The sequence below is a fragment of the Ovis aries genome, chromosome 3, assembly GCF_016772045.2.
Source record: "Ovis aries strain OAR_USU_Benz2616 breed Rambouillet chromosome 3, ARS-UI_Ramb_v3.0, whole genome shotgun sequence".
NCBI classification, from domain to species: domain Eukaryota; kingdom Metazoa; phylum Chordata; class Mammalia; order Artiodactyla; family Bovidae; genus Ovis; species Ovis aries.
Genome location: NC_056056.1, coordinates 12,884,639 through 12,902,832, shown reverse-complemented (window position 1 = coordinate 12,902,832; position 18,194 = coordinate 12,884,639). Strand labels below are relative to the sequence as shown.

The following is an 18,194-nucleotide window of genomic DNA, read 5'->3' as shown; positions in this document are numbered from 1 at the left end:
ACACTCAATTCTTACCAAGTGCCAGGCACAGTTGTGGGTGCTGGGGATCATAAAAACAGCACTTATTTGAAGGCTGACTAGGTATTTTATGAATCGACTCATGTTACTCATCCCCACTTCTCAGATGAGGAAACTGAGGTATGGAAGGATTCTGTATCTTGCCCACAAAGCTGTAAATGTCAGCCTAGTTTCCGAGTGAACAGAGGCTATGCCATACATGGGGAAGAAAATAAAGTCCATGCCTTCATGGGATTTTCATTCCAAAGGAAAGTGGAATCTGGAAAACTACTGAGACAGTTTGTAATAGACAAGTATTGGTTTCTCATTCCTTCTCCCAAGTCCATCACCAAAAAGGAGGATCGTGTAAACAAAGAAGAGAAGTGACCTGAATTCTCCATTTCAACTCCTTCCGCCCCTTAGACAAATAAAAAAGGACAGCAGTGAACTCTTGTTTTGACAGCTGCTGTCACTCACCTTAATCAACAAGTTGGTGATCCTTAAACTGAACCACCTGGAGGGCTTGAGAAAAGTGTGCTGGGCCACTCCTAGAATTTCCAATGCAGTTAGTCCAAGGGAGTGCCTGACATTTTGCATTTCTAACAAGTTCCCCAGTGAGGCTGACACTGCAGTTCTGGGATCACACGTGGAAAACAACTGAACAATCCATGAAGCACTGTTGTTCCCATTGCCAAGGCAAGGAAATTGAGTTTCAAGAAGGCTAGGTGCCTCACCAGAAGTTCCACCACCAGTGAGAAACAGACAGGATTTGATCTGTCTGGCTCCAAAGCCTGTGCTGTTTGCACTTCCCCTAGAACAGGATTTCCCCAGTCTATCTACTCACTTTATCCCAGAATTTCTGTTCTTGAAAGGCAAAGTCAAGGTGCTCAGAGAACATGTTTTCATTTCCAATGAGAACGGTAGATGGCTTATAAAAGCTTTTAAAATATTTCTATTACCCAATAATTCCTCTTCTAGAAGTCTATACTATGAAAATGATCCAAAATATAGCCCCAAATACAAAGATGCTCTGTGTTTTAGCCCAGAGCTAGGAATCTAAATATCCAATATCAAGGAACTGGTTAAATAAAGTATGATCTATCCAAATGATGAAATATTATGAGGCCATTAAAAATTATTTATTTAGAATTTAACACATCAAAGCATCATTTATGATACAATATTAAGTTAAAACATAGAACTAAATTCAATAAGCTCTCAATGTTATTAAAAATATTGAAAAAGCTGGAAGGACATAAACAAGAACATTGACAACAGCTGTCTCTGTTTCTAATTTCTATACTTCCCAAATACTTTCTACAATAAACTTTTTTTCACTAAAAAAAAAGAAACATGCAGTTTCTTTTTCTGATTAACTACAAGAGATACTGTCAAGACCCTATTACAGTTAGTCGATTCCTAAAATGCCAGGGAAAGCAAAACTGAACTTTAAAGCTAACATTTAATTACAGATTATATTTTTCCTGACCCTACAATGTACATAGTTCAAAGTAAAAAAAATAAGAGGAAAAAAACTCAAAAGACAATCATTATCATAAACACAAAGAAGACCAGAAAGATACCTGTAAAATTATAACAGGGATTATTTTTGGTTGGTGGAATTATAAGGCTTTTTAAATCTCTTTTTAGTTTAGTAACAATTGTTACATTTTCTACAATGAAAATCAATTACTTTTTAAATAAGAAAATCTTTGCTGCTTTCCTTTTCAAGAGGAACTACCTCTTAAAAGGTTATTTTTAAGAGATAACCACCAAGCAAATTACAGAACATCTATAAATGGAATAAATAGCAACTTTAAAATGTTGTAAAAGAGTATTCAGTAACACAGAAAAACATTTGATATATTAACTGACCATACTATAAAACAGTATGTTCAGAATGATCCCACTGTTTTGTTTAACAACAAGCACACAAAATGTCTGTGTATACAAAGAAAACACCTTGGAAGGAAATATCTCAAAATATTAATAGTGTTTTATCCTAGGTAGTAAGATTAGAGATTATTCTTTTTTTTTTTTTTTTTTTGCTTCTGTATTTTGGTAAATTTTCGTTTCTTGAATATTGGTTACTTTTCCAATATTAAAAAATAATTAACAAAAGCTACATTAAACAACAAAAAAATTTTTACCTTGTTAAATAAAAATAGGTGAGCAGGGGTATCTTATTCAAAGATCTTTCTTTAAAAAGGCTTCCCAGCTCCATCCAAGCTCTAATTTTTAAGTCAAGCTGGTGTTCCAGCATCAAAAGGGAAGTTTGTCTCCATCCTTCCTCCTACTGTAGACTTAACAACACTTGAGCAGGACATCGACTCCAGCAGCAAAGGTCACCCCTGTTGATGGGGCAAACATATGTGGTCCAGAACCTTTAAACAAGACCCTAGAGACAACAGGGTCTCAGACTTAAAAAGTTTAACTGCCTTCTATGGCGATGAGTCTGATTACACGTGAATATAATATGATCATTGATGAAGGAAATGTAGTATTTATGTTGCAAATAACACACTATAGGATATACTCCCGGACCTGGCAGAGACCTCTGAGACCATCTGAAGACAATTTCCAGGACACTGTCTTTAGGATGCTATGTAAATATTGACTGGAAACAATAACAGAGATGTCACGCTAGAGGACCTTAAGTAAACAGTTCAAAAGCCTGGCTTCCTGTTTATACAATGTTAAGTCACTTCATGGCTAACCACAAGGTGATTCAGCACGCTGATCTGATCGGAGAATTTCTTGATCTGATATATCATAAAAGAGACTATGAAGAACAGGGCGGAAAGCCGGAAGATCACACAAAAGAATGAAAATAAACACACGGACATGTGTCTTCCAGCCCAAACCATGAGAGGTCTATGCCACCGGCCCAGGTGGTCAATCAATTTCCAAATCACTGTCCTCACTGTGGCAGGTTGCAGAGTTACGCACAGAGGTTAGCAACAAAACTTCCTTTTCCGGGAGCAATCCAAACTCCTGGAGGAAAGCCTCAAGGTCCACAGCAAAAAAATCTTCCCCCAGCTGGTCAGTGACTCGGACAAAGTTGCCAATCAGTTCGCCCCCCTTGTAGATGAGCAGGGCAGGGAGGGCATTCCTGGTGAAGCGGCTGCTGGCCCCGATCACCGAGCTCCTCACCCGGCAGAACTTGACGGCCGGGTACTCTGCTGCGAGGCAGAGCATGCAACCGTTCATGGCTTCGGTCCCCGGGATGCCGTCCTCGTAAATGTGGACCATGATGAGGGTGCTCCTCTGCTCCTTGTCAATCATGTCCAGGAACCCTTCTCCACTGGGGATCTCAAAAACCTGCTTGAACTGGGGCCCTTGGTAGAGCTGCTGCCGCATCTCTTCCATCCTCTGCTTCCGGTACTGCTGCAGGAACTCCTCATCATCCTGGTCCTTGTTCATCACGGCCAAGTCCTTCAGAGTCATCTGCGGGGGGACCAGCAGTGAGCGTAAGAGACGTAAACCCGACAGCGACACAGGTTACACAAGACGAGTGGGGCGCCACGCTAACAACCCTGGCGCGCGCCACGCTAACAACCCTGGCGCGCGCCACGCTAACAACCCTGGCGCGCGCCACGCTAACAACCCTGGCGCGCGCCACGCTAACAACCCTGGCGCGCGCCACGCTAACAACCCTGGCGCGCGCCACGCTAACAACCCTGGCGCGCGCCACGCTAACAACCCTGGCGCGCGCCACGCTAACAACCCTGGCGCGCGCCACGCTAACAACCCTGGCGCGCGCCACGCTAACAACCCTGGCGCGCGCCACGCTAACAACCCTGGCGCGCGCCACACTAATAACAAACACTGGCGATCAGGGGTAGCTCCTGAGCGAGGCCTGGGTGCTTCTAATTACCTTCCCACTGATCTTCTCCTGGAGGTCCTTCTGCTTCTGCTGCTCCTCCTCCTCGTCCAGATGGGACCTGCAGCTCAAGGACAGCTTCTTGATCAGCCTCTCCATCTCCCGGCACTGCTCCTCCCGCTGCTCTGTCTCCAGCTGTTTGAAGCGGCGCCAGTCATTGATCACGCCTTTTGGACCTGAGTTGGGGGTGAATATGGAGGTGACCAAAGATGACCAAGGGATTAGGGGCTGGTGCACATCTGTCCAGAGCTGGCTCCATCAACGGCACAGGGATGCTCATTCAGGGCAGCGTGGTCCACACACAGGCATGTCCATGGCAGGACGGTGTGTGAGAATTAAAGGGTCACACTAAGACCCAATGTTAGGAGATGAGTGAAATAAATTCAGACTCATCTACTCAAAGGAAAATAAAGCAACTCTTAGAAACAAGGTAGCTATAGGTTCCCTTCCATGAAAAGTGACTAAACATATTAGGTCAAAAAAGAAAAAGTAAAATGCAACACAATATCATGGTATGATCCTCCAATTTTTAGAAAAAGAACTATATGTTTGTGTATAAATATTTACATATATTTGTATATGTGCATGTACATTTGTATGACCTCTATATTTGCATGTAGAAAAAGGGCCAGAAAAATAGGTAAACTGTTAACAGTGGATATGTCTAGGAAGTAAGATCTAAGGAGACTAGTGAGAGAGAACTTTTATTTTTTTCTTTCCGCACTTCCTTATTATCTGACTTTTTATAACAAGATTGTGGCAGGTTATCCTGTTATTCAAACTAACCCCAAACCTCCCAACCCCCATGCTATATAGCCCTGCCCCTTACCACATGACTTGTAATACCACCTCTGGGATGAAAACATGTATCCCCAGCCCACTGATGCAGGGTTTGGCCATATGATTTACTGTGGCCACTGAATTCTGAGCAAAAACTTAAGCCGTTATATGTCTCCAACAGCCGTCTCTTTCTCTACACTTGGTCAGGAGAACAGTGTGTCCCCAAAGCGGCTGCTCCTTCAGCCTAGTTCCTGGAATGACAGGACATATGAAGCAGAAGCAAGGCTGCTCGTGATCCATACGGGTAGCACGTAACATGACTGAGAAATAAATCTTTGTTGTCACAAGACATGAGACTGGGAGGTCAAGGTTTATTTGTCATCACAGGAAAAAAAAAAAAATATCTGTATGAAGAAAACTTTAAAATGTTGCCAAGAAACACTAAGAAAGACCTGAATAAATGGAAAAGCAACACCATATTCCTGACCAGGAAAACACAACATCACAAGGGCCTAATTATCCCTAAATTCATCCATATAGTTAATGCATTTCTGATGAAAATATGTGATTACACATGTGTTGCACGCTCCTTTGGAAAAATAAGAAAGCGGGAGTTAAAAAAATAATGACATAGAAGAGTACTGTATGGGGACCAGGCCTACCAGATACTAAAACATATTACAACGGAATAATTAAAGCAGTGTGGGAGGACTTCCCTGGTGGTCCAGTGGTGAAGAATCCGCCTGCCAAAGCAGGGAATAGGGGTTCAGTCCCCAGTCCGGGAGGATTGCACAAACGTAGAGCAACCAAGCCCGTGTGCCACAAGTACTGAAGCCCATGGGCCCTGGAGCCTGCGCTGCACAGCCAGAAAAGCCGCTGCATCGATGACAAGCCCCTGCGAAGCAACGAAGCCCCAGTGCAGCTATAAACAGGTAAGTAATTAAAACATAAAAACAACACTGTGATAGCAAAAGACAAATCAGTGGGAGAGACTACCAAGAACAGCCAAAGACTCAAATATAAGCAGAAAGTCAGTACAAGATAGAACTGGCATTCCCAAACAATGGAGAAATGGCCCGTCCTGGTGTCTGAGTGATTCCCTGGGCCCAGCAAAGGGACCAAGTTTCCAGATCCTTGAAGACAAGGGGTAACACCCCAAAATACAGACTCATTTTCCACTCTACCTTCATTGGCCGAGCAGCTGTCAAGAACAAAGGTCGCATCTCCCGATACCCGGCAAACAAATGCAGTATTGCCTCCCGAATCGAATGCTTCTCTGAGGTGCCTACCAGTGCCTTCCTGGAGAAGGAAATGGCAACCCACTCCAGTATTCTTGCCTGGAGAATCCCACGGACGGAGGAGCCTGGAGGGCTACAGTCCATGGGGTCGCAAAGAGTCGGACACGACTGAGCGACTTGACTTGACTGACCAGTGTTTTGAGGGAGAAGCTTCAAGAACAAGTTGAGGAGCGGCTGTCCTTCTGTAAGACTGGAGAGATTCCCTGAAAGAATCTGGATGTCATGAAGGAGGCAATGGTTCAGGCAGAGGAAGCGGCTGCCAAGATTACTAGGAAGCTCAAGAAACAGGAGAAGAAACGCTTGAAGAAGGAAAAGGCTGGCTGCAATTGCCCTGGCTTCTTCAGAAAATAGCAGTGCCCTGGAGGAGTGTGAGGAGACAAGTGAAAGAGCCAAAAAGAAGAAAAAGCAAAAGTCCCAGGAGGCTTCGGGAGAATGGAATGGAAGACCCATCTGTCTCTTTTTCCAAACCCAAGAAAAAGAAATCTTTTTCCAAGGAAGAGCTAGTTAGTGGTGATCTTGAAGAGACAGCTGGTACTGGAAGTCTTCCCAAGAGGAAGAAATCTTTTCCCAAAGAGGAACCAGTTACTGACCCTGATGAGTCAGAAAACAAGAGGGTCCCCAAGAAAAAGCAGAAATTGTCTTCCAAGGAGGAGCCACTCAGCAGTGGACCTGAAGAGGCTGCTGCCAGCAAGAGCAGCGGCTCCAAGAAAAAGAAAAAGCTTTGAAAGCTATCCCAGGAAGTTAGAATGGACATCTTCCTAGAGGGGCATAACTTACAGAGGTATTCCCCATCCCATCCCCTAGAGCCCAATAAAAATAAAAACAAACAAACAAAAAGCAATGGAGAAAAGATGGCTTATTCAGTAAGTGATATTGAAATAACTGGGTAGCAATATGAAAAAAATTAAGTTGGAGTCCTACAACTTAACAAAATGAATTCCAAATAAATCAACAGTTAAGTGTTAAACAAACAAACAAAATCATAAAAATACCTTTTTTAAAAGGCATGGGAGTCTTTTTTAATAATTCTGGAGTGGAGAAAAGTCTTTTACATAAGAAATAAAACTAAGAAACTATAAAATAATGCTCTCAAGCACATAACAATTGAAAAAAAAAAACACTTTCTGCCATGAAAAGAACAAAAACCAAGAGACAAACAATAAAATAGAAATATTTGCAACTCAAACCACAGATTAATTTCCTTAATATATAGCTCCCTAAGAAGAAAAAGACCAAGTACCCAGTTTTGAAAATGAGCAAAGGACATGAACATATCCTTTAAAATTAGAAAAAAAGACTTGTCACTCCCAACCTAGAGGAGTGGAACGGAGGTTCAAGAGGGAGGGGACACATGTATACCTATGGTTGATTCATGTTGATATACGGCAGAAACCAACATAATATTGTAAAGCAACTACCCTCTAATTAAAAATAAATAAATTTTTTTTAAAAAGAGTTGTCACTTCTAAAAAGATTAAAACTACAGTGAAGTGCCATTTGCCATCCATCAGGATGGCATCAGGGTATCAAAAAAGTTTGGTAACACAGCAGAAGGTCATGTATATGGGAACTGTCACACTCCTGGTTAAACTACAAACCAGTACTAGCTCAACTGACAGCAATTTGGAAATAATAAAGTGTAAAAGTGTAAATATGCCATAGCTGGGAATTTATACTACCAATATACTCATACCCATGATTTATTGGATATCAAACACCTATTCATTTGAGAAGCTAGACTCAAAACTCAGGCCGGGCTATTTGAATCATCAGCACACTGCCATGCATACATGTTAATATTGCGCAGTGCGATGGCTAGAAGCAGCATGAAATGGTAACACTGGGTTGTCTCTAAATGTCCGACTGGAATTAGAGAGAAGTGACCATGAGACTTCTGATACATATTTAATGATCCTGAGACTTCTGATACATATTTAATGGACATTTTTTAAACCTATTCCCAGACCCCAGGATTTCCAGTACCTGTGTTAACTGAGATGCCTTCGCCTGCCAAGTCCGTGTCTGCGGGCATGGAACTGCCAGCCAGGGCACCTCTGCCTCTGTCCTTGTCCTCATGGTCGCTGTCCTCCTCCTCACTGCTGCTGTAATAGTACTGCAGCTTCTCCCCCAGCAACTTATCATCCAGGGTCGTCATCGTGCCTGGGAGAGGGCGACAACAGCAGGCTGTTAGCTGGCTTGAATCAGACAGACATGAATCTGAAGAGTTGGGGCTCACCTGTGCTCAAATCCTACTATTTATAATACCCTAAAAGTGACTGTTTTAATAAGCAGGATCTCAGCAAATCCACACAATGATCCTGTGACAGGGCTTATCACGCTCTTTTTGTAGAAGGTAAAACTGAGGCTCAGATGAGGAAAGTTTCACCGCCGAAAGTTTATAGCAAACAGTTGAGCTGGGCTCAGATCCCAGGGCTTCCTAACTCTGACAGACTGAAGGGGTGGGTCACTGTCTTCTGAACAGTATACACAGTGTACACACAGTATACCCTGAAGTGGATGGTGGCTTGGAGGAATCTACAGAGTGACTTAAGATGTTTATCTACACATACTTTTTGGTTTACCTACCAAGCAAGACTGCTGGTAATTGAAAAATTGGATAAGAATTCTCAGGAAAAAATCCAAAAAGCAGCACCAAGAGTGGGATGCTGAGACATTGCTTGTCTAAGCCCATCACTCATTCATCTCTTGCCTTCCACTTCCCTGTGAGGGTTAGAAAGCCCTACCAACTTCGGTTAAAAGAGGGGCCCATGACAAGATTTAATAATTCCCCGGTGTTTAAGTTTCCTAAGGTGGCTGCGTCGGCAAAGAGACCACCTGCAATGCAGAAGACGCCCGTTCCAGATCGCTGGGTCAGGAAGACCCTCTGCAGAAGGAATCAGCAACCCATTCCGGCATTCCTGCCTGGGAAATCCCACGGACTAAGGAGCCTGGTGGACTGCCGTCTATGGGGTCGCACAGAGTCGGACACGACTGAAGCGACTGAGCAGACTGAGCAAGGAGCCTGGAGCGCCACAATCTATAGGATCGCAAGAGTTGCACACGACTTAGCGACTAAACCACCACACCACCAGTGTTTAAAGGACCATGGTGAGAGCCAAGCTTCTGCATCAGAAGAAGCCTGGGACATCTGGGGAGAAAGGTACAGCTTAGTCCCTCACAGATCTGCCTAAGGATCTCACCAGGAGGGGCTGTAACTCCAGCATGCCTTCCTTTAAATACTGCAATATCATGCTTCCTAGATTACAGGCATCCACGCCCCTGTTAAGACTCCATAACAAAGTGACTTCTCCCACCGGGCAGGGAGGTCTTGAAAACAAGAGATCGCCAATGCCCAGCACGAGGCCTCTGCACAATTTGCCAAGTTCACAGAGACAGCCCGGATCTGTGGGGATATCCAGGGACCCGGGCAGCCAGACGAAGTTGGGGAGGAGGTGTGCAGAGTGGCAGGGCTAAGAAAAAACGATGCAGGAACAAAGCCGGGATCGGGGGGCGGTGAGAGAAATGGGACCAAACATAACTTAAAGAGGCAGAGGGGCCCAGGCGGTGCAAGGTGAAAAGACAAGAGACTGGGCAGGGATGCATACACGGTGAGGGCGGTGTCTTGGATAGGCGGCGGCAAATGCAGTGCCAGCGAAGGGGATGGGGAGGAGGCGGGGCCTTTAAGAGGAGGGGCCGAAGGCGGGGCCCGCGGGTCTCACGGAGGAGGCGGGGCCTTTCGGGGGAAGTAGTCGAGGGCGGGGCCCGCAGAAGGGCGGCAGAGAGGCGCGGAACCTCGGGGGATCCCGAGGAAGGTGGGCCAGCGGAGGGAGCCAGGAAACGGCAAAGACCCTGGGGGTCCAGGGGCCGCGCCAACCGGGCTATCTCGTCCAGGCTTGCCGACCACCTGTACTTTGCCACCTCCCACCTCATACCCTATCCTCGCCGCTTCTTCCCGGCTGACCTCAGTACAGTTCCCCGGCCTCGTTCAGTCCGATCCTTCAGGCTGGCACTTGGGGAAGAAGGGTAGCGCTCGGCTGGAGGAAAAGAAGTGGTCCGGCACCTTGAGCACGAAGAGAAAAGCCGCCTGAGTCCCGACTGCGCGGACCAATGGGGCAGCCTTTCTGCGTCAGCGCGGACGCACGCTGCCCAATTAGAGGAAGCGCATCCTGGCCGGCCTAGCTGGAAGCTACGGATCCTACTTTAGGACAAACTTCTCGACAAAAGTAATACTCTTCTATTTGCTTTATTTTTGTTTTAATTTGAACGAAAGGCCACTTTAGATATGCCCAGCTTTGCGCAGTAAGAACAATTTCGTTGTCTTTGACGTGTCCGAAAACATTCCACGTGTATTTTTATTGATTGTTAATCATATCACGTCTAGTAAGACAGAAGAAAGGCTTGGATTTTAATTTTGCCCAAGAACACACAGCCACTTTGGATTAAAAGAAGAAAGTCAAGTCCGAGACAACTAAACGCAAAGTGAAATCCTGTATTGGATTCCGGAACAGAAAAAGGACTTGAATGAGACAGTGGATGAAATTTGAATAAAGTGTATCAAGAAACAATAGTATGGTTATCAATAGTTCTGATAATTGAGCTACAGTTATGTAAGATGTAAACTTAAAGGAATTCTGGGAGAACAGTATAGGGGAACTATACTTTTTGGAAACGTAAAATGATTTCAGATTCTGAGCTGTTATTGAGGCATCGAATACACAGCATGAAGTAGCTCCTAGAAAGCTTTGTGTAAATTGAATCATTCGAAATATACTAAAACAGTACACTGTTTAAAATATAGGTAAGTTTTATTTCTCTAAAATTTGAGAGATTCTTTATTTGTGATTCTAAACCACCTGCATTTGTCTGCAAATTTGTATATGCGCATGTTTTTCTAAGCAGCTGTTTGTCCAGGCTATTAAGAGTCAAAACGCCCATCCCCAAATTTAGGAAAAGTTCATATAAAGAGATCCTATGGTAACTTTTTGTATTTTTGTTTGCAGAGTGAATAGTCTTACTGTAATCAGATTTTGTGAACAGCCAACTTAAATATGCTTGTGATCTGCTTTAAGTGACAAGCCAGGAACTTCCCTGGTGGTTCAGTAATTAAGACTCTGCATTCCCAATGCAGGGGACCCCTGGTTCCTTCTCTAGTCAGTTAACTAAGATCGCACACTTTGCTTAGTGGCGAAAATAATAATAATAAAAATTTTAAAGTAAGTGACAAGCCAGCACCCAGCAATAGTCTCTATATAGGATAGTCCGCCAAAATATTTGTTAAATACTAGATAAATGCTTGGGCTTCCTTCATAGCTCAGTCAGTAAAAAAATCTGCCTGCAATGCAGGAGACCCAGGTTTGATTCCTGGGTTGGGAAGATCCCCTAGAGAAGGAAGTGGCAATCCACTCCAGTATTCTTGCTTGGAAAATCCCATGGACAGAGGAGCCTGATGGGCTACAGTCCACGGGGTGGCAAGAGTCAGACACGACTTAGCGGCTAAACCACCACCTGATAAATGCTTTGCTTTTTTTTTCCCTCTCACATCTCCCTGAAGCACTGGTCTTCTTCATGCACGGAGGCTCCTTTTCCTTCAAAATTCACTTTCAGTTTAAGGCTGCAAGTCTTGAGGGGGCCTTCAGAGCTGCTCAACAATCCTAGTTGCCCTGGGCAGACTATTCCCCTACCCTCTAAGCAAAGCAGTTCACGCCTGGTCTTTCACATCTTCGACACTCTTCCCCTGTCCTGGCTTATTACCTTATGACCTCAATTCTTATTTCAAGTGAGAAACAGAAGCAATCAGTACAGAGGTATACCCTCAAAATGTACCAACAACCCCCTGCATTGGATCTATGAAATGAATCACCAATGGAGTAGATTCTGCTCCTCCAGCCTAGAAAAGGAATCTTCTGCAGGTTCTTCCCCTCCCCTGTGTATTCAGGCTTTCTTTCTGTTTTTCTAGTTTTCATCTCTAAAAGAAAATCCTCTCAGATACCATTTTCCACTGTTCAGATTGTTAAAAATCAAAAAAGTTTGATAGCACTCAGTGAGACTGTGGGGAATACATGGCTGATAGGAGTGTAAGTTGATACAACTCTTACAGATGGCAATTGAGAAATATTTATCAATGTGCCTTTAGCATATGCAATCCCACTCCAGAAAGTTTATCCTATCGATATAGTTGAATTTATGTATTGTTTCCTTAAAAAAAAAAAAAAAAAGGAAATTGGAGAACATTATGTATGTATTAGTTTCTTGCCTTTTGCAATAAAAATAGGGACAAATAATACCATTTTCTTATGTGTGCAGGAAGAAAAGCATCAAAGAAAATACAAGAAATAATTCAAATGGGAATCAGGAGTGGGAGGGAGACTTTTTATATATAATGTTTTATTTGTAATTTTTAATCATCTGAAAGTATTATCTATTATGTTCCAAAACTTAATGTTTTTTTGAAAATCAACCCTCACTTTCCTCCTTCACCATGCCTCTCCAACCACATTTCATTTCTCTGATCTCCTTTACAGCCAGAACCAATAGATCCCTCATTCTCTGCTCATCCTACTTCAGTTAGGTTTTTGTTGCCTCCAGTCCACTGAAGCTACACCTCTGGGGGTAACTAGTGACTTCCAAGTTGCCAAATCCTAGATAGAACCACTCAGCAACATTCGACAGTTATTTCAAGAGAAACGCTTTCTTCTCTTGGTTTCATGAAGAGTGGGCTTCTCTGATAGCTCAGTTGGTAAAGAATCTGCCTGTAATGCAGGAGATCCTGGTTTGATTCCTGGGTCAGGAAGATCCCCTGGAGAAAGGATAGGCTACCCACTCCAGTATTCTGGCTTTCTTCTCTTGGTTTTCTGAAGGATACCTTCTCCTAGTTTTTCCAGCTGCATTGATACCCTCATTAACTTGCTTTGCTTCTGACCTCTAAATAAGGGAATGTCCCAGGTTCAACCTTTTGACACCTTTTCGTAGATTCCTTCTATGTATACTCCTGTCCAAGAATAATATGGAATAAGTTAATTATATGCAAACAGATTTACTCATATGAAAGAGAATCAATAGGTGCTTGTCAACAGGGCTTTTAAAAGGGAGGATTTATAAAAGAGAGCAGGGAGATGTGGGGTGTCTGGAAACCATGAGTCTTGCCTGCTTTTCTAGAGGGAAAACTGACAAGCTAGCATTTTGCAAAGCAGTCAGTCTAGGCAGCCTGCCCTGGAGCTGGCTGGCTCAAGGCATCAATGAAAACAATGTTAGCTATTTATAGATTCTGCAGAAAACTGTGAAGTACAAGGAACGGGTTGTCTCTGTCTATTGTAAGCACCTCTACTTGGCTGAGGCAATTTCCTCATCAAAATTCTCTCAACTTCTCCTGTCAGGATTTTCCAGAGAAATATATTCAAAATACAGGTCATATTTTGATGGTGTAAGCATGCACTTTCATTTATGAGAATTTTAGTCCTGAGGATGTGCTGGTAAGTATTAATTATTGCCTGAATTTACTTGGTCTTAAGTTTTAAAACCATGCAAGAATTCCTATCTAAATGTATGAGAAAATAGGGCCATAGTTTGTATTATGAATCCCATATTTTATTCCTTTTTAAAAAAATCCTTGGGTTTCTTTAAAGTTCCAAGAAATGTGAATAGGTGTAGTGTAACTGCCTTAGTTATCTATTCAGTTCAGTTCAGTCGCTCAGTTGTGTCCGATTCTTTGTGACCCCGTGAACCACAGCACACCAGGCCTCCCTGTCCATCACCAACTCCCGGGGTTCACTCAAACTCATGTCCATTGAGTCGGTGATGCCATCCAGCCATCTTATCCTCTGTCATCCCCTTCTCCTGCTGCCCTTGATCTTTGTCAGCATCAGGGTCTTTTCAAATGAGTCAGCCCTACATATCAGGTGGCCAAAGTATTGGAGTTTCAGCTTCAACATCAGTCCCTCCAATGAACACCCAAGACTGATCTCCTTTAGGATGGACTGGTTGGATCTCCTTGCAGTCCAAGGGACTCTCAAGAGTCTTTTCCAACACCACAGATCAAAAGCATCAATTCTTCAGTGCTCAGCTTTCCTTATAGTCCAACTCTCACATCCATACATGACTGCTGGAAAAACCAAAGCCTTGACTAGACAGAACTTTGTTGACAAAGTAATGTCTCTGCTTTTTAATATGCTGTCTAGGTTGGTCATAACTTTCTTTCCAAGGAGTGAGCATCTTTTAATTTCATGGCTGCAATCACCATCTGCAGTGATTTGGGAGCCCCAAAATATCAAGTCTGACACTGTTTCCCATCTATTTCCCATGAAGTGATGGGATCAGATGCCATGATCTTAATTTTCTGAATGTTGACCTTTAAGCCAACTTTTCAATCTCCTCTTTCACTTTTATCAAGAGGCTCTTTAGGTCTTCACTTTCTGCCCTAAAGATGGTGTCTAAGATGAGGTTACTAGTATTTCTCCCGGCAATCTTGATTCTACCTTGTGCTTCTTCCAGCCCCGCGTTTCTCATGATGTACTCTGCATATAAGTTAAATAAGTAGGATGACAATATACAGCCTTGACGTACTCCTTTTCCTATTTGGAACTAGTCTGTTCCATGTCCAGTTCTAACTGTTGCTTCCTGACCTGCATATAGGTTTCTCAAGAGGCAGGTCAGGTGGTCTGTATTCCCATCTCTTTCAGAATTTTCCAGTGTATTGTGATTCACGCAGTCAAAGACTTTGGCATAGTTATCTATTGCTGTAGAACAAATTAACCTAACATTGAGAGAACAGAACAATATTCATATCTTCTATATACAGAGTACATCATGAGAAACACTGGACTGGAAGAAACACAAGCTGGAATCAAGATTGCCAGGAGAAATATCAATAACCACAGATATGCAGATGACACCATCCTTATGGCAGAAAGTGAAGAGGAACTAAAAGCCTCTTGATGAAAGTGAAAGAGGAGAGCGAAAAAGTTGGCTTAACGCTCAACATTCAGAAAACAAAGATCATGGCATCCAGTCCCATCACTTCATGAGAAATAGATGGGGAAACAATGGAAACAGTGTCAGACTTTATTTTGGGGGACTCCAAAATCACTGCAGATGGTGACTGCAGTCATGAAATTAAAACATGCTTACTCCTTGGAAGAAAAGTTATGACCAACCTAGATAGCATATTCAAAAGCAGAGACATTACTTTGCCGACTAAGGTCCGTCTAGTCAAGGCTATGGTTTTCCTGTGGTCATGTATGGATGTGAGAGTTGGACTGTGAAGAAGGCAGAGCCCTGAAGAATTGATGGTTTTGAACTGTAGTGTTGGAGAAGACTCTTGAGAGTCCCTTGGACTGCAAGGAGATCCAACCAGTCCATTCTGAAGGAGATCAAACCTGGGATTTCTTTGGAAGGGATGATGCTAAAGCTGAAACTCCAGTACTTTGGCCACCTCATGAGAAGAGTTGACTCATTGGAAAAAACTCTGATGCTGGGAGGAATTGGGGGCAGGAGGAGAAGGGGACGACAGAGGATGAGATGGCTGGATGGCATCACGGACTCGATGGACATGAGTTTGAGTGAACTCCAGGAGTTGGTGATGGACAGGGAGGCCTGGCGTGCTGCGATTCATGGGGTCGCAAGGAGTCAGACACGACTGAGCGACTGAACTGAACTGAGTGTACATGAGTCAGGGCTCTGAGCATGGCTTAGCTTGGTGCCTCTGGCTCAAGATGTCTTATAATGTTGCAGCCAAACTGTTGGCTGGGACTGAGGTCTTATTCTCAAGTGGGGAGTTGGGGCAACAGAGTTCCACTTTCAAGCTGATTTCCATGGTTGCTCGCAGACCTCTGTTCTTTTCCACCCAGACTGCCTTCCTAAATGCCCTTGTTATCTAAGATAACAAGATAGAAAGAGAGAGAGAGAAGGACAGAGAATCCAAGACCGAGAGAGGAACAGAGAGAGAATCCAAGATCAAGATAGAAATCAGTCTTTTATAACCTAACCTTCTAAGTTACACCCATCACTTCGGTTGTATTATTTTCATTTGAAGTGAGCCAGTGAATCCAGCCCACACTCAAGGGGAAGGGATTATACAAGAACTTGAATACCATACCAAGAGGCTGAGGGGTCCACCCTGTTAAGTTCTCCTTCAGTTCAGTTCAGTCGCTCAGTCATGTCCGACTCTTTGCGACCCCATGAATCGCAGCATGCCAGGCCTCCCTGTCCATCACCAACTCCCGGAGTTCACTCAGACTCACGTCCATCGAGTCTGTGATGCCATCCAGCCATCTCATCCTCTGTCGTCCCCTTCTCCTCCTGCCCCCAATTCCTCCCAGCATCAGAGTCTTTTCCAATGAGTCAACTCTTCGCATGAGGTGGCCAAAGTACTGGAGTTTCAGCTTTAGCATCATTCCTTCCAAAGAAATCCCAGGTTTGATCTCCTTCAGAATGGACTGGTTGGATCTCCTTGCAGTCCAAGGGACTATCAAGAGTCTTCTCCAACACCACAGTTCAAAAGCATCAATTCTTCGGCTCTCAGCTTTCTTCACAGTCCAACTCTCACATCCATACATGACTACTGGAAAAACCATAGCCTTGACTAGGTAGACCTTAGTCGGCAAAGTAATGTCTCTGCTTTTGAATATGCTATCTAGGTTGGTCATAACTTTTCCTCTTAGGGGGACTGAAAGCCAGTTAAGTATGGAGACATATTTAGGTTGGTAATATTTTAGAGGATTTTGAAAGTTAGATAACATAATTAAAAGCCAGAAAGAATAGCTATCATTGTAATTTTTTGCAAAAAGTAATTAGACAGCTTAAAGAGTTGAGCAGACAGAAAACAGGAATCAACAAAAGGTAAAAAAGTAAGAGTAAGAGAAAACTAATAAAACATTTAAGTACAAATGTAAATGTACAGCTTAAATACTGATTTTCATTGATCTCTTTTGTTCTCCTCTTGTGTATTATAGAGGGGTTATCCAGTTGTATGCTTGCTGGGAATGTCATTTGCATCCATCTGGAATATGACTGTGTACCCGAGTCAGTGAACAGTATTCCCCGGGACCACTCAGTTTATCATACCAGTATTTAGGGGTGATGTGGAGAGTGACATTTCCTTTTAATGAGAGTACCATGTGTAATTTATAGTTTTTGAAGTATTTTACCTGTAATGTAAAATTTATTCATAGAGAGTACTGAAGGTATTTCCTAGTTGGAAAAACAAAATCCATGAGCTGTTAAAGCATTTGCCTTTTATCAAGGGAAAAATCTTGATCCAACCAGATTTGCCAACTATTATTAAACATATTTAAAGTTTTGAAGTAACTGAAATACTTAAATGCCTCAAGTCTGGGTTCCCAGGCTTACTCCACCCTTACCATTTTTCCAGATTATAATCAACTGGAGATAAAACAAGACTTGGTCCTCTACTGAGTTTCCCAGATAAAGTTTTTCAACCAATATTTTTGTAAATTTAGAACAAATTTGTCCCTGTTGTTTGGATTATTTTTTGTTATAAAGGTATTAAAGGTCGAGAAATATTAATAGTTTTGGATAACATCAACCAGTGTGAGAATTGTTTAAAATAACCTTTCTCTTTACCTTCCTCTCTCTGTCAGTATGGGGCCAATTTGTGGCAATTGAATATGTCTTTATTTACAAATTAGACTAAACAACTTTTTGTTTTTGTATTAATGAATGTAAAACCAGTGAGGGCTACTTCCTTATATAATAGATACTTTTTTAAGTTTTAAAAGTGGTATCTTTAGTGTAGGCTTTAATTTTATAAATTGAAATTTGCTTTAGATGTTAGATTGTCTTTAAGAAGCAATTAAATTTCTTTTTAAGGTTTTGGCTGGAGCATCTGAGAAAACCTCTTTGCTTTCATAGCTTTGACAATAATATTTTAGTAGCAATATTTTTCTTTAAATAGCCCAAATATTTAAAGTGTAAGAAACAAAATACTTTCTTTTTTAGAAATATTTGGGTTTCTCTTATTTACATATACATTTTTAATCTTTATTAGCCAGTCAGGACAGAGCGTCATTAGATTTTGAGAGTATGTAGTAACAGATACAGGGCTTCCTGGGTGGGACAGTGGTACAGAATATGCCTGCCAGTGCAGGAGATGCAAGAGACGTGGGTTCCATCCCTGGGTCAGGAAGATCCTTTAGAGTAGGAAATGGCAACCCGCTACAATATTCCTGCCTGGAGAATCCCAGGGATGGAGGAGCCTGGTGGGCTACAGTCCATGGGGTCTC

The 18,194-nt window shown here is 42.8% G+C and overlaps 1 protein-coding gene across 2 annotated transcripts; it reads right to left on the bottom strand.

Moving 5' to 3' along the window:
• Positions 1-1,117: 1,117 nt before the first annotated feature.
• PDCL (phosducin like) lies at positions 1,118-10,083 on the bottom strand. Of its 2 annotated transcripts, none has more exons than XM_042245737.2 (4): positions 9,891-10,083; positions 7,942-8,118; positions 3,875-4,056; positions 1,118-3,444 (listed from the first exon to the last, which is right to left on the bottom strand). In XM_042245737.2, exons 2-4 carry the CDS (start codon positions 8,111-8,113, stop codon positions 2,893-2,895), a joined length of 906 nt encoding a protein of 301 aa, XP_042101671.1. In that variant the 5' UTR covers positions 8,114-8,118; positions 9,891-10,083; the 3' UTR covers positions 1,118-2,892. The 2 variants fall into 2 exon arrangements, with proteins under 2 accessions (XP_042101671.1, XP_004005706.2); XM_004005657.6 differs by having other exon boundaries at positions 9,920-10,083.
• Positions 10,084-18,194: the final 8,111 nt, after the last annotated feature.